Here is a 23,437-nt window from a genome sequence, read left to right as displayed (position 1 = left end):
CACAACCATAATCTATGGGTTTGGACCATTAATAGGTCGTACAGACTATTTTAGTATTTTAGTCGAGTACGAACGATATTTGGGCGGTAAATCCACTAATCATAATACACAATCTTTCGTACTTGACTAAATTATTAACGCGTTTATAAAAACTGTTTTGATAGTTTTTTGTTTTTTGATCTTTTATTGTTTTAATAGTTTTGGCCGTGCTTAAATTTTATGATTTTAATCACTACCTACACCAACTATTATTTGACGACTAAGTGACAGTGGTGCAGGGAGTAGTGAGCCTGACTTCTGCTTCCAAGGTCATGGGTTTAATTTAACAAATCGATACTAATATTATAAAGCTGAAGAGTTTGTTTGTTTGTTTGTTTGTTTGTTTGATTGAACGCGCTAATCTCAGGAACTACTGGTCCGATTTGAAAAAATCTTTCAGTGTTAGATAGCCCATTTATCGAGGAAGGCTATAGGCTACATATATTTTATCCCCGTATTCCTACGGGAACGGGAACCACACGGGTGAAACCGCGCGGCGTCTACTAGTCTAAAAAGATGACAATACCCACAATAATGCGATCCTTAAAGTAAACGTAACTCCTTATTTATTTTATCTTTTCCACTCCATTTTACGGCCTGGGTTTATTTTTCATATTTTAGTATGTGTAATGTAAGGACCTAAGAACTGAAAAAAACTGCCAAGCGTCATGTTCATGCGTTGCTCTCTTTTTTGAAAAAATGCGATCAACTATAGGATTATGAACTATAAATGTGTCTATTACTTTCTCTGTCTACGAATGCTACTTTGAATTTAAACGTTACAAAATCGTTCAAATTAATATAGAAAATAAGCTAGTAAATAAAAATACTTCTAAGAGTCCTTGAATCACGCACATAATGCAGGTTTACCTACTAATTTATCATTCATTATCAACCCATATTCGGATCACTGATGAACTCGAGTCTCCTCTCAGAATGAGAGGGATTAGGCCAATAGTCCACCACGCTGCCCCAATGCGGATTGGGAGACTTCACACATGCAGAGAATTAAGAAAATTCTCTGGTATACAGGTTTCCTCACGATGTTTTCTTTCACCGTTTGAGACACGTGATATTTAATTCTTAAAATGCACACAACTGAAAAGTTGGAGGTGCATGCCCCGGACCGGGTTCGAACCCACACCTTCCGGAATCAGGGGCAAAGGTCATACCCACTGGGATATCACGGCATAATATTATGTATTTAATAATATCAGATTAATATTACGATACTTCATACTTCAGTAGGCTACAATATATACATAAATGATTGCTTGTAACATTCAGTTTTGATCGGGAAAACAATATTCATTATATATATAATATAAACTAAATTATTTTTTTTAAATTCCATAATAAACACTGAATCTGAATTATCTACATAACACATGGTGTGTGCTGTTGCATATGTTTTTTCGCAGTAATATCTAGACGAAATAAAAGAGCTGATTCGTGATTTGTTATAATAATTTGTATTGTATATTTTTTTGTTTTATATTTCATTTCCGGAATTTATTTATGATTTTTTTAATATAAACTATTTAGAGATTCAAAATACTAGTATCTTTAACATTAAATTTAGATATTTGGACCCATAAAATATGTAGACTATAGGTTGACTATAGGTACATAAAATACTCGTAGGTTTGGACCAATTACATTTTTTCAAGATTATCCCCAACGAAATTTTATTGTACGTACTACTTACGTCGTTGATTAAACCTATGATTTGTAAATATTATATTTTTGAAATTATGCAATATAGCATCAAATATCAACCGAACCATCACAGATTACAATTAGCTACTAAAATAAATGTACAAAATTAACAGAGAATAAAGAATGTCCAAAATGTGTATTTACAAGCAGCCTGGTGAAGCTGGTGAAACCCATAAAAAAATCACACTTCTCTTTGACATCCGCGAAATTCAAACTTTTTTCATAATTAGTATATAATTTAACACTAACAACAATTACGTAAATGAATATTATAATAATCAATAATTACCAATAAAAAATACTCCATCTTATTTCTTTAGTTTTTTGTAAACAGTTTTTAAAATATGTATTTAAAAACATAAGACGCCATTTTCTTGAATAATGAAAATAACTGAGGCGACGTGTTCGATTCGTGTCGCACTGACTCGAGAATGTATTCGTTTTTGAATTTTGTATTTGTAACGGCTACGACACCGTCGTGTTCCGTACGCTCTATCTGCCTATTATTCTTTAATCTGTGACAAATAATAAAAATAATTATTATTATATTTAGATGATTTTTAACAGTATTTTTGATGAAATAATGGAAACCAACTTAATTAAGTTATATCTCAATAACTTCGTCTATTACTTTTTATTCTGTGGTAAATTCATACGCAGCGTAGAAACGACACGAGCTTCTTGAGTTTCAATGTTTTTGTTTTCTTACAAACTACGAATAAACTAATAGAGCCTAATAATTTTTATTTCTAGGTTTCAATTTAATATTGACACCAATATCACTCCTCAAAATAAGCTCAGCACACAATTTCGGTTCTTCTGTTTCTGCGGGTAGGACGATAAAGTTTTTAATGACACCCGCCACTGTAACTTTCAACTCCATCATCGCGAATTTTTGACCTGAAATACATTATTGTTTTGTAATTATGATGTAAGTAACTTGAAAGAAGTATTCAAATTTTTGGGCTTGTTGCTAACAGAATAAAATAATACAAATAAATTATATAACTTCAAATGTTATTTCGCCGCTTTAGTACACTTGCGAATATTTTCCCTAAAAGAGTGATAAAAAAAAGTGTGTCAGCTCCGACGCACGAATGGAGTTTACTCTTTTCAATAGCAACGCCTGAAAAGTGAAAGGTGCGCAACCGAGGTGCAGCGCTGCGTGCGCGCCCGCCAACAGCGTGCAAGTGCGTGCGGACGCGCTAGGCATGTGCACGCTATGGCGGCTACGTACGGTGAAAGGTGCGCAGAATAGGTTGCGCACAAAAAACGTACCGAGGGGTATAAATGAAAAATCGATTGTTAAGGAGTAAACTCCAATAAGTTATGAAATGACATGCGTTACGTTTTTTGTGCGCAACCTATTCTGCGCACCTTTCACCGTGCGCTGTGCCGCCAACAACTTGCACATCGCACCCATGTGCACGCTGTAGGCGGGTGCGCACGCCCCGGCCTGCTGCACCTCGGTTGCGCACCTTTCACTTATAAGGCGCGAGTATTGAGACGTGCTTCGAGCTAACTTTTTGTTTTTTTTAACATACACACTTTTTTTTGTTGGTAAACAGTGCACATCGAGTAGGGCTTTAGTAATACTTATGTTAAAGAAGACTAAATGTATAGAATTGTAAAATAACTAATAGACTTTATAATATACTTCACATTATATATTTTACTCTTACAATGATATAATCATTAAACAAACAAGCCCAATAACATATAGTATATAGGTATAGTCGCCTATACAGCATACCCTATGTACGTCTCAATACACTCACAGCTAAATTAGAAAGTTGCGCACTAAAGGTGCGCACCAAAAACGTGACACTTTTTCGTTAGTTCAGTTGGTTTTACCCCTCGGATTTTTCTCATACCGGGCGCCTTATATATAAAAAATCGATTCTTAAGGAGTAAACTCCAAAAAAAGTACTTATATTTCTTCAAGAAACATACTTTTACTAAGCCAATTAATTAACCACATCATATTATCATCTCTATATAATTTTTACCTGGGTTACCTGGGCCGACGTTGTATGGGCCGGTGGGCATTCCCCTTTATGCGGGTCTGTGAAAGCAGCGTTCGCTATATTTAATGTAGGTATCTAATATTACCAATACAGTTCCGCGGTCCAGCGCTGAAGGCGAGCCAACTGAAGGCATTCTTCGCGGACTGAGCAGCCGTCGAGTCGTGTCTCTCTGGTCGGAACTCCATGGGATTGTCGTACAGAGCCGGGTGACGTTGCATCTCCATTATGTTCACTATCACTGATGTGTTCTTTCTTATTTTTAGACCAGCTATTTCTGTGGACACAATTAGTATAATCATCATCATCATTATCATGGGCGTAGCCAGGATGGGGGGGGGGGCAGCTATACTTAAATAATAGTATCTCACCAATTGATACTGTCCGACCAAACCAGTTTTTCCGGTCGAAACCGAAACCGAATTTCAACTTTAGCTTCGGTTTTGGCCGGTTTTCAGCTGAAACTATTGTTTCTTATGTAACCGACCGCACTACTAGGGGGGAGGGGGGGGGGGGGAAGGGTAGCAGCTGCCAAAAAAAATTAAATCATTGGTTTGCTAAAAACTAATCAAAAAAAAAATATGGGTCCCACTGATCCACCAGGAATTCCGTAATCCGTATGATTTTATCCACCAGCGTAAGGGTTAGGTGTACTAACTAATTACTGTTAGGAGGCATTTATTGAAACGCATACGCATCTTAATTAAAAGCAATTTGCCTCTAATTATTTCTATTATGCTGCTTCTAGTAAACAGTTTGTAAATCGTTCTACGTATACAAAAAAAAAGTCTACTTAAGTTATATGACTTAGCGTAAATTAATAGACGAGGGAAGCGATAAGGCAGCTGTTAGCTGCTGAATTTACAATTACTGAGTAATTGGTAAATTATGTTTTTACATAATACATTTAAATAATAATAATTGATGTGTCTGTCTGCGATTTTAAAATAACATTGTTTTCTCACGTGTTTGAGTTATTTACACGTTTTTTTTTTTTTTGACAAGTTAGCCCTTGACTACAATCTCACCTGATGGTAAGTGATGATGCAGCCTAAGATGAAAGCGGGCTAAGTTGTTAGGAGGAGGTTGAAAATCCATACTCCTTTCGGTTTCTACACGACATCGTACCGGAACGCTAAATCGCTTGGCGGTACGTCTTTGCCGGTAGGGTGGTAACTAGCCACGGCCGAAGCCTCCCACCAGCCAGACCTGGACCAATTAAGAAAATCTCAATCTGCCCAGCTGGGAATCGAACCCAGGACCTCCGTTTTGTAAATCCACCGCGCATACCACTGCGCCACGGAGGCCGTCACGTTACCAGACCACAAACAAACTTTTATACAATTTTTGTCTGTTTTGCTGTTTTTCCGGGCTTGTCTTTGGAACGGCTGAACCGGAGCAACTTATAAGTTACTTTTTATCCTGAAAAATCCAGGGTTCCCGCGGGATTTGTGAAACTGAATTTCACGTGGACGAAGTCACGGGCAACCGCTAGTCGTAAATATATTGTACATTAATATACAGTTGAGTATTGTGCATTGACGATGTGAATCAAATCATCAAATAGAAAGAAAGAAAGAAAAAATAAAATCTTTATTACCAGTTAAGCTAAACATTACAATATAATTTATATAATTAAACCTAACTTTGCCACAAATACCTAGATTATGCCACATAACCCTAACCCTGCATTATGTAGTATAACCTAGAAAATGTCCCAACTCAGCATATTGCTATAATTTCCCCTACCTTAAATATGTAGAAAATCCATAAAGTTATTACATACCAGTATCTTTAACCATAAGCCTTTCTATCAATGGCACAGATGGATACAGCCGCAGACTCTCTTTGATGACCAGCTCTAAATATCTCATCTCCTTTAGATCTCTGTAATGATTTCATTCTCTATTAGAATTTAAATTTTAAATTTATATCATCCTCTAAGAGAATTCATATAGGCAAGCTTACAATGACGCTTAAATAAATAAAAAAAACATCTTATTCATTAACTTTTGGGAAACAAACACTTTTGTACGCCAAGCGGAAATGATTATAATAACATGAATAGTTTAAAAAAACAAAAAAAAAACAGGCTTGATGCCCATATCATGGGGTTGCATTTTAAATAGCTAAAGCGTTCAGGAGGTAACACATACGATGTTATTTTTCGCTTTTTAGTTTATTTTGCGATTTTGAAGTCGGTTGATTTTTTTATAATTTTTTTTTCTGTTTTTAGTGTCATAACATAGTGAACAAAAGCGCCACAGTACGGATAATTTTGTTATTTTCATTTTAGCACACAATTACTGGAGCCGTGATAGCACAGTGAGTATGACCTCTGCCTGCGAGTCCGGAGGGTGTGGGTTCGAATCCAGTCCGGGGCATGCACCTCCAACTTTTCAGTTGTATGCATTTTAAGAAATTAAATATCACGCGTCTCAAACGGTGAAGGTAAACATCGTGACATCGTGCATAACAGAAAATTTCTTAATTCAAAAATTGAAGTCTGCCAATCCGCATTGGGCCAGCGCGGTGGACTATTGGCCTAACCCCTCTCATTCTGAAAGGAGACTCGAGCTCAGCAGTAAGCCGTATATGGGTTGATAACGACGACGACACAATTACTGAACCGATTTTCAAGAAAACTAAATGGGACTAATCGAATCTGGAAGTATAGTAAACTTCCAGATTGGTCCCATTTAATTACTTAGTATAGACACAGAAACTATATGTGGTATAGGTATATACTCTTGCAAACAATAAATATTTTTCAAAATTGGTTAAGAAATGACGAAGTTAAGCGGTAAAGAAAAATTAAAAAAAAAAAACATACGCGTCAAATTGAGAGTCTCCTCCTTTTTTTAAAGTCGGTTAAAAATATAGCAGACATTTTCTTCCTCGCTGGTGTTTAGCTGGTCGCTAGGTCATTTAGAATTTTTAAGTTTGACGTAGATGACCATTTTTTTTCAATAAATAAAAAAAATTAAAATATTTATGTAATAATTAATCAATATGATAGATAATGTCTATATGATCAGTGGATATGACCTCTGCCTCCGATTCCGGAGGGTGTGGGTTCGAATCCGGTCCGGGCTTAGACCATCCGGGGCATGCACCTCCAACTTTTCAATTGTGTGCGTTTTAAGAAATTAAATATCACGTGTCTCAATCGGTGAAGGAAAACATCGTGAAGAAACCTGCATACCAGAGAATTATATTAATTCTCTGCGTGTGTGAAGTCTGCCAATCCGCATTGGGCCAGCGTGGTGGACTACTGGCCTAACCCCTCTCATTCTGAGAGGAGACTCGAGCTCAGCAGTGAGCCGAATATGGGTTGACGACGTAATTAATCAATGGGCGTATTGCAATATTTATCGATCTAGTGACTTTAATAAGTCAAGGTTTAATGACAATGTAGAACTTAATTGCTGCATAACGGATTAATTATTATTTAATTAATGATGATAATTACTATTACTTGTTTGTTACAAGAATCTTCATAATACCTTTCTAAGTACCTATTTACGTGTTTTAGTCAGTGCCGGATGAAGGATTCTTCATGCCGCAATCTTCCCCTTACCCTTAAGCCAACTACAAAGAACTAACTTTAAATATGCTACCTAGAACATTTGTAGGCAATCAAGGTCAATTAAAAATGCGCAGATTTTGAAATTGCTTTCTTTTGAACATTTTTGTCGGCGACGTCTCGGCGACAGTCGACGGTAGACAACGGCAGTCAACGGCAGTCGACTGTAGTCAACGGCAGTCAACGGCAGTCGACTGTTGTCAAAGGCAGTCGACTGTTGTCAACGGCAGTCAACGGCAGTCGACTGTTGTCAACGGCAGTCAACGGCAGTCGACTGTAGTCAACGGCAGTCGACTGTAGTCAACGGCAGTTAACTGCAGTCGCCAACGTCTCGGCGGCAGTTGATGGTGGTCGCCGGCTGCAGTCGACTGCCGTTGACTGCCGTCGACTGCAGTCTGCGGTAGCAGTTGCCAGCTGCCGTTGGCACCGTGATGCTTGTGTAAATGAACCCTAAACAATTGCTTAAATAGCGAGGCTAATTTCGAACTGGTTTTAGTTAATCAATGCTGATTATGAACTTTGTAGGGACAGTTGGATATTTAGTTGAAAATAAAACTCACACGTAGCTAGGATCCTTATCCAAACTCTCTCCGAGGATCCTTCTTTGTTCTTCGAGAATTTTGTCCTGAATTTCAGGATGTATCGCGAGACAGTATAAAGTAAATGAGATACCGGATGTCGTAGTATCGTGACCCTGGAAGAATTAGAAGACAATTTTTGTTAGTCGTCATCAAAGGCGGATTTGTAGTCTTGGCCGCCCAAGGCCCTAAAGTACTAATACGCCCCTTATGCATATTATTTAAACGGATACATACCACGATAAAATGATTTTTAATGTCGATATTTCGACCCAGTTGCATGGATCGTGGCCGCCGTGACCACGTTATCGTGGTATGTACCCGTTAATAATAATAACAACAACGAAATATGTTTAAAATCATTAATACGCCCTTTTTTTCAGCACCGATCATTAGGTTTTACAGACATTATTTATTGCCTTTGAATAAACTATTTTGTAATATTTTCCGAGGTCTTGGGAAATTGCACATTTAAATGAAAAACTCAAAATTATTGTTATTGGTGAAATTTGGTTACTTTTCATTGTTTATTCCCATATTTTGTGTCATTAATGTCTGTCCCTAACGTCTGGTCGCTTTAGGCCGTGGTCTACTGGGCCTTAGGGTAAATTCGCCACTGGATATACGCCACCTTAACCCACGTGCCACAAAGAGCATGTTAAGCCGAAGGTTTCGGTCATTAATAGGTACAGGTAGTATACCTATCAATAATATCATATAGTGGTCGTTGCAGAATCATTATTATAAGCAAAGATTTTATACTATTAGATAAGTATGTCACTAAAGTGTCGAAACTATATGTGTGTATATCCAAATAAAGTGATTTGGCTGAAATTTGAAATGGAAAAAGAAATACACTGAATAATTAATAAATAGGCTACTTTTCATCCCGAAAAAATCCATGGGTTCCCGCAGAATTTGGGAAAAAGTGATTCGCACGCGGACAAAGTCGCGGGCATCCGCTAGTAATATTCAAATATTGTCTTCAATGTCGTGGGTGTGTTAGGAAGCGTAAGAATTATAATTATACATAAATATATAACGTAGGTAAACAAAAAATTGAGCATATTATGTGCACTCAGAGGAGTAGCTAAATTCGGATTACTTTTTGCGGTGATTTCAGTGAGGTACGGTGAGGCACGTTAAATATTTAAAAGTATAAAATCATTGATGTTAAGGCAGTCAACCCGTATTGGAGTAGCGCCAGCGAGGTAATTCTAAAAACTAAGTCCGCTCTCGTATAAAAAGAAGGAAGACGTCTTTCTGAGAGAGGGATACTAAAACCAAAATCATTACCCTTCCTTTTGGCTTCGCCGTAATCGGGTAATAAGCGGAAAATGGTGTCAAAATTAGGTTATTATCAACATATTATTACAAAAATTATACTAATAGGTATAATATAGTAGGTAACTTAATTTTATTTTATTCGACTGCTATTATTATGTTATCTTGATGATCAGTCGAGCTCGTAACTACAATATTACCGTATTTTTCACATAATTAAATCTGTATGTAGGTATAAAAATACGTATAACTGGTTCGTAAATATTTTGTTTGTAACAAAATTTCGTCGTCCATCTTTGTTAACTTAATGTAGTTACTTAGTTGCCGAGTTAATATCAATATTAATAAAAGAGAATTATATTATTAACTAGCGGATGCCTGCAGCATTGTTCATTTGCTTGCAGAATTTCTGTTTTTCGCCAATCTTACTGAAACTATGGATTTATGTCCAAATTATATCCAACGTCCAATTTATATTTTTACCAATCAAAATCTGTATTTATCAAAAATATCTCCGGTTCGGCCGTGTATCTAAAGATAACAAACAGAAGGACTTTCTCATTTATAGTAAGTATTAGTATAGTTTTTATCCAACAACAAAAAAATTTAAGCGAAGGAAATACTTTTTGCTTATAAAACGTTTTTTTAGCGAATATTTATTATTGTTTATTTATGATTAACCAAACACATACCACACATAAACAAGATCATACATAACTTTGATCATAATAAAATTACCAGACATTTGCCTAATTAAAGTGGCTATAAATTGAAGGCCCATAGAAACTTAATCTAAGCTAATCTAATTTAATCAACCTACCTAATAAGCTTACGTCAAATTACCATTTTTTAGATAAGACCGTTTTTGTACATTTTTCTTTCGTCGTCGTCGTCATCAACCCATATTCGGCTCACTGCTGAGCTCGAGTCTCCTCTCAGAACGAGAGGGGTTAGGCCAATAGTCCACCACGCTGGCCCAATGCGGATTGGCAGACTTCACACACGCAGAGAATTAACATAATTCTCTGGTATGCAGGTTTCCTCACGATGTTTTCCTTCACCGATTGAGACACGTGATATTTAACTTCTTAAAATGCACACAACTAAAAAGTTGGAGGTGCATGCCCCGGACCGGATTCGAACCCACACCCTCCGGAATCGGAGGCAGAGGTCATATCCACTGGGCTATCACGGCTCTAAAATAAGCATTTACATTTTTCTTTATATTTTAATATTTCTTAAATTTGAAACTTTTACAATTGCGGTTTTTAATAACTCTGGTATGTAATTAACCTTCAATTTAAACTGTATCGCGATATTGTGGTTAAGCTAGTTTATATAGATGTCAAGGCTACTTTGTTTCACATTACATTGTCATCTTTAATGATAATTTTACACTATAGATCGGTTACGTCCCTACAAAATCACCGCAAAAAGTGATCCGAACAATAGGCAAACTAATGGCACACATGCACAATTTTGTCTTTCCTTCCATTATTTATTTATGTATATATAGTTTTTACACTTCCTGAACACGCATCTCGACATTGTAGACAATATACATATAGGTATTATTTGTTTCAATAACGTTTGTTGATCACAACTTACATTGAGATGTGGAAATTTCCTCTTTTGTGCGCCTCATTTTTCATGACCTAGTACCTAACATATCTAACACTAGGTATTTAACATAATTTGTCATCTTACCTCGAACATGAATGTATCCACCTCCTCTCTCACGTGTTGATCGTCGATTTTTTTGCCATCGATCGATGACAATAACAGCAAATCCAAGAAAGCGTGCTTATTTTTTTCACCTACAATGTAAACATCATAATTGCATTAACAACATCATTAACATGTTAATTTAATTGTTTATTTCAAGAATATTGTATCACGACGTAGATATCACAATGTTCTAAGAACCGGTATTAAAAATACATACCCTCATCTATTTTTTATTACTTAGTGATGTGAATAAATAGATGATAATAATATGCTCCCGACCGACTTTTTCGGTCACGGCGGCTAATCTCATGGTGAGATTAACCATGTACGCAGGAGATATTATAGTGCACAAGTGTATGCGCAAGCACAGGTGCACTCTCTATTCCCTCACTCTCGAAATCCGATGGGACGGCAGACCGACACGACCGGTGAGAGATCAGGCGCAGGACCGACGGCTTTACGTGCTCTCCGAGGCACGGTGGTGTACTAACACCGCCAACTTCCCAACTCCAGGCTGCTATTAAGATTTTCCTTGTAAGAAAAATCCCAATTTGTTTTTGTTGGCCTGACCCGGGATTCGAACCCTGGACCTCATTGTCCGTAGTTGAACCAGCTAACCACGGGACAAATGAGGCAGACAAATGAGGCAAAATAAATGATAGATAATATTCATAGTGACACATAAATAAATGAGTGAGGTAGACTAAATTAATTCAATAAAGAATTTAATCATTTAATAGCAGTCACCGGGCGCAATATTACTAGGCAACCTATTTGTTATATGTCAATGTGAATATTTCTATCATTTATTTCTTATCCCAAATAAATAATAGATGAGGGTTTAAATTACGGTTGCCGGATCTCGTACTATAATCATTTTTGAAAAATGAAGTCCGTCTCTTTGTAGATAGATTGTGGTTCTTCTGTTGCTGTGAGTCTGAATCTACTAAGAAGTGCCGACTCAGAAACTCAGAACTTTATGTTATGATACTATTTTTTGTTTATGAATACATAACAATATTAAAATGCGGAAGATTTTAATTTTTACCTGTATCGCTGTGTTTGTTGATATCAGATGCGTCCGTATTTTTTAGTTCTTCTCGTCGTATATCTATCACTTTCTGTGTCTGAGTATGAAGAACCTGTAAGGCTTCATCTTGATCTTTCTTATATTTGAGTAAATTGAAGATGGCGTCTTCTCCCGCAAAAGGATTTCTCATTCTCATAGAAATTATTTTGGCGAGACTAAAAATATTAAAATTATGAGAATTATATAATTTTGGAAAATCAGCTCTTTCTTTTTCAATTAGGTACTTGATAAATTGATCACAGTGTTAGTAAGTTACGTTTTCATTACTTACGTTTCAATTGATTTAACATATTTGGATTCGCTGTTCGTTTGTGCTTCAATAGACACCCCCATAATTGACTCTAAAATCAATTTCTTAATGTTCATTATTTATATACTTAGTGTAAAACTAGAAAGTCTATTTTAATAATTAGCTAAGTATTTATACATATATTGTTTAACTATTAGGTTTTATTAAGGCTTATTGTTTTTATTTGTCTTAATTTACCTATCTATGTTCTATAAGTAAGTTTGTCTTCGTGTTATTCTATTTCTTGACTTTATTGTATTATTTATAATAGTTCATTTTATTTTTTTCTGTTTTGGGTTGTAAGTCTGATAATGCAAAAAAGAACGCTAAGTCACCAAATCGCCGGACGTTACTTCATCTACATACGGGTACGTCGTATGATCCAGTGTCACCTTGTAAACGTTCAATTTATCTTAAGTGGTCATAAAACATAATAGCATTGTAATAGGATGGGGTGTCTAGTGGCATGAGACTTAGACGCCCTACGGACCGGAATTATCACCGTGAGGTGGTGGTTCGATCCCCAATCGCTGGAATATTGTCGTACCCAAACACAAAGGTAATGGTCCATTTCAGGTCCACTCTTGTATCCCGTATCATGAAAATTTAAAAAACACAAGAGTTTTATTAAAGTGAATAAATCTAAATAAATAAAAAGAAATAAATAAAATTAAAACCCAAGTTTTTGAGATAAATCAAGATGGCGCCCATAAAGCAACTATTAAATGACTATTGACAGCAAACGTCAAATCGACTACTGCATTGAAAATGTCATGAATCCGCCATTATAACTCTTAGTAGTGTTGCATTTCTCGGGAGAGGAAAAATATTATTTCGAAAGAATTAAAATAAATTCGTAGATTTGTATAATCAAAAATTGTTAAAAAAAATATTTTATTTCCGCCAGGCTACAATGACTGATCCCGGGCTCCATACAATTTTGGACCATCTCCTTTTAATTTTTCCCCTTCAATTAGTCGAGTTGGAGGGGAAACAGAAATATTGGTTATTTTAGAATTTAAACTCTCGTGAGTGTTATTCATATTAATTACATATACATACTCCGGCCTAATATCACGTGAGTTTTAGCCGTGTTTCATAATCAATTAATTTTGGTTATATTTAAAAATATAATGTCTACTCACCTGTAACATTATCCAGTGCAGTCAGTGCCATCACTGGGAACACGTCAAACGATTTCCCATCGGTGTAATTTTGCAATTTCTTTATTAGTATCTTCTCGTTTTTTAGGAATACAGGAAGAAAGTTTTGCAAAATGTTAAAATGGAAAGCTGGAGTCAAAAATTTTCGTGTAGTCCTCCATCGGGAACCTAAAGGACAAAATTCAAATTCTTTATAACTTCAAAGTTTTAAACATACATTCAACAGTTTAGGTTAGGTAAAATTTTATCTGAAGGTGTTCGATCTTTTTATGACTTAAGTCAAGAATAAATTTAAAAAACTTTACACTTATTAATAAAAGAAAACTTTCATTGTAAAAATTCAACAAGAAATTAAGCATTTTCTTCATCCTTTTATTTACAATAGCTACAAAATATAGGTTGCCTTTTTGAATTGCGGCCGAATAGTATTTTTGTTGCTAATATTTTTTGATTTATTTAATCTCCTTCATCCTCATTAGTTAATTTAAAAAAAATCATACACTCCTTGAAATAATATACCCAGCAGAATTTGAAATGTTCTCCTCTGCAACTGTGGGGTTGCCAGATAAAAATAGATGACTAAATGCTTATATACCCTCATCCAACCTCATCAGTTATTCAGTTTTCTAATATGTCAAAAGCTTCAAAAGCCATCTAGGCAATGTGACGCTGTGAATATTATCTAGGTATCATTTATTTCTTATCACGAATAAATAACAGATGAGGGTATATATTTCTAATGCCGGATCTTAGACCATTTATATTATGCTCATCAATATCGATAACAATTTCTCCGAATTTCATTTTACTTTTAATGACATCATTGTTTTTGTAGGTAGTTAATAAACTAAGATAACTGCAATGACTTTTAAAATAGATTGCGCCTTAAACTATGACCGGGTCAAATGTTGATAGACTCTAGTATCAATAAATGGAGCGCTCAATCATGTTATGGGTTTTTCTGTGAAGACATTCTTGTTAGCAGGAAAGAGCCACCCTCCTTCCTGTAGGCTAATTCACTAAGTTTAACCTATGTTCATCTTCATCATATTCATTATCAACCCATATTCGTCGTGCTCTCGCTGGGCTCGAGTCTCTTCTGAGAATGAGAGGCGTTAGGCCAATAGTCCACTACGCTGGCCCAATGCGGATTGGCATACTTCACACACGCAGAGAATTGAGAAAATTTTCTGGTATGCAGGTTTCCTCACAATGTTTTCCTTCACCGTTTGAGACACGTGATATTTTCGCCCTCCGGAATCGGAGGCAGAGGTCATATCCACTGGGCTATCACGGCTTAAACGTATGTTAGTTGACTTAAACGAAATAGAGATTATATGTAAGTAACAAACGTTATCTGGTGCCTACTGACAACCCTTCGAGGATTCGTACAGTAGGTAGATGACATTTCTGTTGATTTGATAGGTTGCGATTATAGACCAAATTAGTGAATAGGTCCCTGTACGTACGTAGCTTGTGCGGATTAACTTGACACCTGGCTCGAATGTTGTTTGTACTGTGTTTGTTTGGTAGCCACTTGTCAAGTTATTGCTCACGATTTAAATTTTAAAAACGCAACGTCTAATTAAGCGTTTAGTTTTTGCACGAGTGCATTGTTTAAAATATATTAAGTACTAGCGGACGCCCGTGGTTTCGTCCGCGTGGAATTCAGTTTTTCACGAATCCCGCTGGAACCATGGATTTTTCCGTGTTGAAAATTCCGAGATGATGTTATGTGTTAATGCAGAGTAAAATCTATTTCCATTTCAAATTTCTGCCAAATCGCTTCAGTAGCCGCGGAGTAAAAGAGGAACAAACATACTTACACACTTACATACTTTCACACTTACACACAAACTTTCGCCTTTATAATATTAGTATGAAGTATGATAAGGATAATCATCCATGTTAATTTGCAGCACCACAGGTAGACGGATAACCTAATCGTCAATGATCATGTCTTTGTCAGCCTTGTTTGTTGTCGAAAAGACGTCATTTGTGGTTATTAAATGGATTGTAAAAGACAGTTTTGGACTCTTTCTGTATGGAGCAGGATGAGCGCATTAGAGGCGATAGAACTCACATAAACTTATATCGATTAGGAGTTATGACTCTCAAGTTCCGAGTCCGTCAGTTAATTAAGGATCCGGGGTTCTGAATTAAATATAGACTTACCTATTTTTTTTTTTAATTATTTTCTAGTTATAGAATCCTACCTGTTGATGTGAGAAGACCATCTCCAAGCCAGGGCCTAAGGAAGTAATAGGATCTGCCTTTGCTGATCAGTTCGTTGTGTGATACTAAGGGCTGTAAATAAATGCAATTTTAATTGATGTTATTAGATAATAAAAATACTACAATATTATAGCATATTTAAAACTTGTCTTTTTTTAGTACCTAGTAAAAAATAAGATAATACATAATGGAAGTGACGTAATTCACGTGGTAGGTGTTATGGTCAAGGTCACCCTGTTTTTACAAGTTTACTAATTTAAGTAACTTAACTTATATCTATTTTTATTATATTACTAAATTAGTTGTGCTTGTCTTCTGGTGGAAACAAAACCCCGAAACCACGATTTCAAGATGAACTTCCTGAGAATTGCGTGTGCTTTAATATACTAAGAAAACGTCTTCACTTCGCAACTATTGGATTCAGTCCATTCACTATCTATTCGCAGAAAATCTAAGAAAGGTTTTTTCATGAAGTTTTAAAAAATATCCTCAGAACTTATTTAACTAGTATCGGATGTCAATAGCCAACTTCGATAAAATTGTAAATTGTATGAAGACCAATATTACATCGAGGACGTCTATCTAACCTGTAGTACCGATGTATGTACATAAACAACCTTTCTCAAATCACCAGAGGAGCGGTAAACTATTATACTGTTAAATATTGGATAGAAGCAGGCGTTACTTTGCGGAAGTTCATCATGATTATATAATGATTTATTTATTTTGCTATCATCCGCGAAAATTCGGCGAACCCATGCGACAACGTCACCCAGGTCCGACAAAATACTCAAAATTTATTTTGTCGGACCTGGGTGACGTTGTCGCATGGGTTCGCCGAATTTTCGCGGATGATAGCAAAATAAATAAATCATTATACAAAATACTCAAAATTTATTTTGTCGGACCTGGGTGACGTTGTCGCATGGGTTCGCCGAATTTTCGCGGATGATAGCAAAATAAATAAATCATTATATAATTATTATACTGTTGTGTAAGTAAAAAAATATGTACATGGAAGTTATAGGATTTTTTATTATCAAACAAATATAATTATGATTGTTTCTTGTTCATGAAGTTGTGGAACATACTCGTAGTTGGCAGCTGAAGGTTCTTGTTCATTAATCCTACTAATATTATAAACGCGAAAGTTTGTATGCATGTTTGCATGTATGTGGATGTTCGTTTGGATGTCTGTTTGGACGTTTGTTACTCTCTAACGCCGCCACTACAGAACCGTCCGTCCCTTCCCTTTCTTTATTTACCTTTTATACTCGGCATATTGCACTTGGGCTTGATTTTGCCCATTTTGCCCTTGCGATAGAAGGGCAAAATGGGCAAAATCAAGCCCAAGCTAAAGACTTAATAATTGGTAGGTAGAGGATCTTTTCATCCCGGAAAAATCCATGGTTCCCGAGGGATTTGTAAAAAAAATAAATTTCACGCAGACGAAGTCGCGGGCGTCCGCTAATAGGTACATAAAATAATCGTCACTCCGAAACGGATCGCAAAATCGGAAAAAAAATTACCTATGGCAGAAGAACGTTTTCCAGTCATTTTTTATAAAAAAATCGAAAAGTAGGTGGTGTAGGTATCTTCTTGACTCCAAAAATCTTACCTCTACGTATTTAGGGTGTGACAGTACCACATACGGGTTGTGGAACAAATGTACTCGATATGCGTCTCCGAATTCATCTTTCAACCTGCGAAGAAGTGGCAGGAAGCCTGGAAATAAAAAAAAGTAGAATGTATTTATCACATCACGTTATCAACCCATATTCGGCCCACTGGCTGAGCTCGAGTCTCCTCTCAGAATGAGAGGGGTTAGGCCAATAGTCCACCACGCTGGCCCAATGCGGATTGGCAGACTTCACACACGCAGAGAATTAGAAAGTTCCCTGGTATGCAGGTTTCCTCACGATGTTTTCCTTCACCGTTTGAGACACGTGATATTTAATTTTTTAAAATGCACACAACTGAAAAGTTGGAGGTGTATGCCCCGGATTGGATTGGATCCCACACCCTCCCGAATCGGAGACAGAGGTCATATCCACTGGGTTATCACGGCTATCACATCACACTATCACACTAATATTGTAAAGGCGAAAGTTCGTGTGTAAGTGTGTTTGTTCCTCTTTTACGCTGCGGCTACTGAAGCGATTTGGCTGAAATTTGGAGTGGAAATAGATTTTACTCTGTATTAACACATAGGCTACTTTTCATCCCGGAAAATCCATGGTTCCCGCGGGATTTGTGAAAACTGAATTTCACGCGGACGAAGTCGCGGGCATCCGCTAGTTATGCAATAAAAGTGACAGGTTTTAATGAGCATTTATCACCTAAACAAAATCTAATAATTTCTAATTTCTAATATTTTTTTTTAATAAAAAAATAATTTTGAGTCCAATTTTGAAAAAAAATAATTGAATTGTTTCATCAGTCATCAAGCACTTATTAGAATCCGTACTTGTAATATTTATATGAATATTATGGTCTATCGGCATTGATTCGACATCTTAGAGCGAGTAATGCATAGATAACCTTATTTCTTAGAACCAGCTACACTTACAACATAGTTTAGCGACGGTTTAGGAGCACTTGCAAAAGTGGATAGGATATACGCAGTTGCGTAGTAGTTCGTAAGCAAACTGACTTTTGGGGTGCTGACCCGTTCACAAATCGTCATGCGACATGTAGATATAGAATAAAAATGTATTAATTTTTTTATCTCTTAATATAAAAAAATGGATGTGAAAAATTCGATAGTGAATAAATTTTACTTTTACTTTTTTATTTTTGATAATAAATTAATAACTTACAATCTGTTAAAAGCTCGAAACGTTTTGTCGAGCCTAACATTTATACAGTATTGCTATCATGTACGTTTTTCTAGTTTGTCAGTAAAATATGGAGTTTATATTCGACTCTAGCTTCCTTTATCTAAATAACCTTCTTTTAATTGGAATTGCGATTCTGTTGTGGATTTTGACATAATATGTATTCTGTGACTTTACTGTGTTACCGTTTAAGCGTCATGTACGTTTTTCTAGTTTGTCAGTAAATAGAGTTTATATTCGACTCTAGCTTCCTTTAACTAAATAACCTTCTTTTAATTGGAATTGCGATTCTGTTGTGGATTTAAACATATGTATTCTGTGACTTTACTGTGTTACCGTTTAAGCGTTTACCTTGAAAACCGGCAAAACTACTTTAGTTTTATAATATAATGTACCTACTTATATTTTCGTCGTCGGAAAAAACGTTTACGTCTAACTAATGTATTTTATCAACAAGGAATTATGTAATTTAAAACATGACATTGTATCATTGAATTACTATGTATTAAGAAGTACATAGTAATTAAATGCATTGTATACCTATATTATTGAATCATCATTAGTCAAGATAAGAATTGTTCACTGTTGGATATAGAATGATAATGCCATTTCAAAATTCATCTCTACTTTACATATATTTACACTTAAAATAAGGTGTTGGAGAAGGATGCTTCGTATCTATACCGTGGACCGCTAGTACAAACATCTCGATACTGAAACAGGCTTACATTACCACTTCGCATTACCACTAGGCTTTCAACTGTATGTTACCAGAGAATTTTGAGTTACTTTGGTCACATAACCCGTCGCCTTCCCGATGACCTGAATAAAGTAATAGTGGTTTGCAAGGTGGAGGGGAAACGACCACGCGGCCGATCACCCACTGGTCTGACCAGGTTAAGTTACTCACTGGCCTCCCTGTAACAACAGCCACTAGAAAAGCTGAGGACCGGACTGTGTGAAGGGGAATTGTAAACAACGCATCGAAGGGACTGCAGCGCTGACACGACTTTCAGCAATGAAGAATGCGAAGAAGAGAAGAGATTGAACCTAGTAAGTAAGCAGCGTCAAACTCAAATGCAATCTGACCTAATTCATCTTACTTACTTAGATAGGTAGGTAAGTACATCTTTGTGTATTACGAAATAAATTTAATTTAAAGACTTTATTATCGTTAAACCTTATTAATATTTTTAAATGCAGATGAAAAGTTATATTAAAACAAAGGAGTTTATGCAAATTATGGGAACAAAGTAAAAACAAAATAATGACAAACAAAACAAAACAGGGCATAAAAATGAATTTTGCGAGAGGGCAAGGCGGTCAAAGTCGAGAGCATCTACAAGTTAGTCTTATAGAAAATGGGGATGATGACTAGGTTTGAATATATTGATTCGCGGCTATTTCGTGTTAAGGTCAATTTTCTTAAACTTAAATCCACCCGATTGTATCTTTAAATAAGAATTAGCTACCTATATAAAGAAGTTTGAAGAGATTGGATCGACACTAACTGTGAATCAAACCAGTCTCTTACGGAATTTTCGGAGCGAAGAAAACTTGCAGAAAGTTTACGCATCAGTTCAACGTGATTCAGATTAGACACGCAAACGTTCGGCTGAATTTAAAATTAGGTACATCATTTTCAAGTATTTCGAAATTATATTAGAAAAAGATATTTATTCAAGGTGGTACCGACAGGAATATAAAACTCATGATTTAGGTAACTTTACGCAAACTTTTTAACGTTTGGGATTTGGGTAAACGTTATTGGAACCAAGTTGGAACGGCTTAATTTGTTGACATCTTTTCTCTGACGAATTTCATTTTCACCACCATGTATAATATAATCAGATAATATTTTAATTATTATTAATATTAATTTTTATATTAATACCTTTATGAATACCTATTGGAGCCGTCGCATTAAAAGAATTATCATTGCTCACTTTTACGAAGATTTTCGGGAAAAATCATTCGCTCTTCGTATACCCTGTTGGTGCAAAATTCGGAAAAATCTATTTCCAGGAATGACGATATTATGGCCACTTGGGAATGCTTTAACTCCAGCTGAGTTTTGAGGCCATATACCAAAAAACACTGCGCAAGCTTGAAGCGAAAAATTACCGAGGGTATGTTGGAGTCGCAATTTTTTAACAGTACCTTATGCCTGTTAATTAAATTTCGGTTTGCCGTTATAGGAATACCCAAGTAGAGACGGTAGTAATGTAAAAAATAAATCCAACAGGTTGATTATTATCGCCAGGCAACGATCCCTTTAGTTTATTTACAAGTTAAAAAAGTAATAACAACTTACCTGTTGGTTTCGTGACAAACAGATGTCCATTGCCGACCAGAGGCAGAGGTCGAGGTCCAGGGATATTGAACGTTCTACAATCCTTCAGCAGAACAACCCAAGACACCAACATTACTAATATTAAAATGAGTAATAACAAAATCGCAATCATGTTTGTTTACTAACACTTTTAATTGAACTATATCAAAAGTAACGACCACTTTGCGCGGCAAAATACGCGCGACTGCTACGGGTACGGGGTCAACGGTGATACCAGAATTATTCACAACACATTTAAGCAATTTAAAGTGCGTGGCTGGAATTTATTATGATTTGGCATACCAATAATTACTGAGTAATCTATACTAATATTATAAATGCGAAAGTGTCTGTCTGTCTGTTACCTTTTCACGGCTAAACAACTGCGGCAGCGACTGCGATAGCGATATCGCTAGCGATAGCGCTAAGGATAGCGATAGCGATAACGATAGCGAAGGCGATAGCGATAGCGATAATAGAATAGAATAGAAAACCAAAATCCCGTTCCAAAAATCTGTCACAATCACAAACCGCTTGATGTACAAAGCTGAAATTTGGCAGGGAGGTAGTTTATAGTTAGTAGGTATTTATTAAGAACTGATTTTGGGATAGGGCTGGATTAAATAGGTTTGAGGGCCAGCGCCGGATTAGTCATAGGGCGGCAGGTAGCATTTGCTACAGGTCCCGCGTTAAGATAGGGGCCCCGCGCCCGAGAAAAAAATAAGAAGGTCGATTTTGGTAGGCAATATGGACAAATATTTCTTTTTTTGCAAACTACATAGTGCAATTCATCAAATGAAAGAGCTTCGTATGAGGATCATTTTAAAATGAATAGCTTTTGAGTTATTTAAGGATATACTAGTACTGTTCTAACTTGATTTAAACTTAAATCTCCGAAGTAATAAACCTAAAATTTGGAGGAAAAAAAATACAGAATAATAACTTTCTATTTGTAGATTTCAGAAAATATTGAGCTTTCAAATTTTGATATATGAAGGTCAAATTAGAATTTTTAAAAGGGCCCCCTGTTTAGCTAGCGCCGGGCCTGTTTGCTACAGGCCCGGCGCTAGCTTAATCCGGCACTGCTGAGGGCAGACGATGTCGCGGGCGTCCGCTAGTACTCGTATAAAAGCAGTCCTAACCTATATAATAATGGATTGAGATTTCGATTTTAATAAAACAATAATATTTATTTTGCTTTAATCATAAAAATTAAGTTCATGTGTACCTAAGCATGATGATGGGTTAAATATGAACCTAACAACGCCGATCACGGCGCATTGGTATGTGTGGTGGATTTACAAAACGGAGGTCCTGGGTTCGATCACTGGCTGGGCCGATTGAAGCTATCATAATGGTCTGGCTGGTGGGTGGCTGGTGACCGTGGTTACTTACCACCCTACCGACAAAGACGTACCGGCAAGCGATTTAGCGTTCCGGTACGATATCGTGAAGAAATCTACAGGTTAGTAAGTAAAAAGGCAGAAAGCATATAAGATGCGCTTAAATATGTATCTTATTGCTATCTTAGTACCTACGTCTCTAGACGGTCAAAGTTAGCAAGATTGGAGACTAGATTGCCTTGCTGTCATGAAAGCTACTGCAATTATTTTTTTTCGAGGCAAGGTTATATTGACTATTCACTCGTGGCTTAGGACAGTAAATAGACTAGTCCAGTCATTTTAGGCCAAATTAGGTTCATATCTCGGAAAATTGACATATCCAGTTTATAACTACGTAAAAAGTTGTATTTTGGCATCCTAAAACAGAAGTTTTAAAGTCAAAGGTCACAAAAATCGTTTCTTTTTACATTTTCTGCAAATATACTCGTTTTCTATGGGTTTTACGCTATTTGAATTACAAATGATTTTGGTATAAATAGTCAAGAGAATTTAATTTGCTACAACTTTTCTGTTTATATTTTTTTTATACCTTGAACTGTTTGAGACTGAGATAGATGGCGTAAAGTTATAATTTATTGCTAAACATATAATTATCATTTTTTATTAACTTTTATATTAGATACAATCTTTCTTTCTAATAATTTCAAAATTCATCAATTCTATAACACTCATAATCTCTTTCGGTAATTGAAAAATTACTAAAGGACATAGGTATTTTAATAACTTTGTAATTATATTTTCATTTACACTAATAGCATTTGAAGTAGAAAATAATTAAGTACATATTATTTAATATCTGTAAATTCTTAAATTCTTTCATAACTTTAAAAATTATACTTGGGAATCGGACCCCTATTATATGGTCCAAAAATCATGAATTACTTGGAGACAAAAGTCGTAGAATTATTAATTTTCATTAATTCATTATTAATTTTGACTAGGTATAATAAATCTGTACAAAGACACTTTTAATAAAAACATCAATTCTTTTTATCTTTAATAGTACAAATTAGATTAGAATTAAAATAATTCTAAGTACAATTTCTTAATTACATGGCCAGGTAAGTGTTATTAAATAAATTGACACTCAATTAGAAATAAATAATTACCCAAAAAAAATGAATTAAATC

At 35.7% G+C, this 23,437-nt stretch overlaps 1 protein-coding gene across 1 annotated transcript; it reads right to left on the bottom strand.

The window, feature by feature from the left end:
• Positions 1-1,488: 1,488 nt before the first annotated feature.
• Positions 1,489-21,137, bottom strand: LOC112055672 (cytochrome P450 4d2). The gene is made up of 11 exons (XM_024095866.2): positions 20,887-21,137; positions 17,354-17,460; positions 15,717-15,807; positions 13,483-13,668; positions 12,320-12,389; positions 12,007-12,203; positions 10,938-11,047; positions 7,929-8,062; positions 5,569-5,669; positions 3,871-4,059; positions 1,489-2,658 (listed from the first exon to the last, which is right to left on the bottom strand). The coding sequence occupies exons 1-11, from the start codon at positions 21,035-21,037 to the stop codon at positions 2,492-2,494; spliced, it is 1,503 nt and encodes a 500-aa protein (XP_023951634.2). The 5' UTR covers positions 21,038-21,137; the 3' UTR covers positions 1,489-2,491.
• Positions 21,138-23,437: the final 2,300 nt, after the last annotated feature.

This window comes from Bicyclus anynana, chromosome 6, assembly GCF_947172395.1.
Source record: "Bicyclus anynana chromosome 6, ilBicAnyn1.1, whole genome shotgun sequence".
Classification (NCBI taxonomy): domain Eukaryota; kingdom Metazoa; phylum Arthropoda; class Insecta; order Lepidoptera; family Nymphalidae; genus Bicyclus; species Bicyclus anynana.
Note: the sequence above shows the minus strand (reverse complement) of the source record. Positions and strands in the feature narration are given on the sequence as shown.

What these genes read in the sequence shown, in the direction of transcription:
- LOC112055672 (XM_024095866.2), bottom strand. Translation starts at nt 21,037, where the DNA reads ATGATTGCGATTTTGTTATTACTCATTTTAATATTAGTAATGTTGGTG. An exon ending in CAACAAACACAGCGATACAG is followed by an intron (nt 11,048 to 12,006) that starts GTAAAAATTAAA and finishes TTTACATTGTAG; the next exon opens with GTGAAAAAAATAAGCACGCT. An exon ending in GATAAGGATCCTAGCTACGT is followed by an intron (nt 5,670 to 7,928) that starts GTGAGTTTTATT and finishes AAATCATTACAG; the next exon opens with AGATCTAAAGGAGATGAGAT.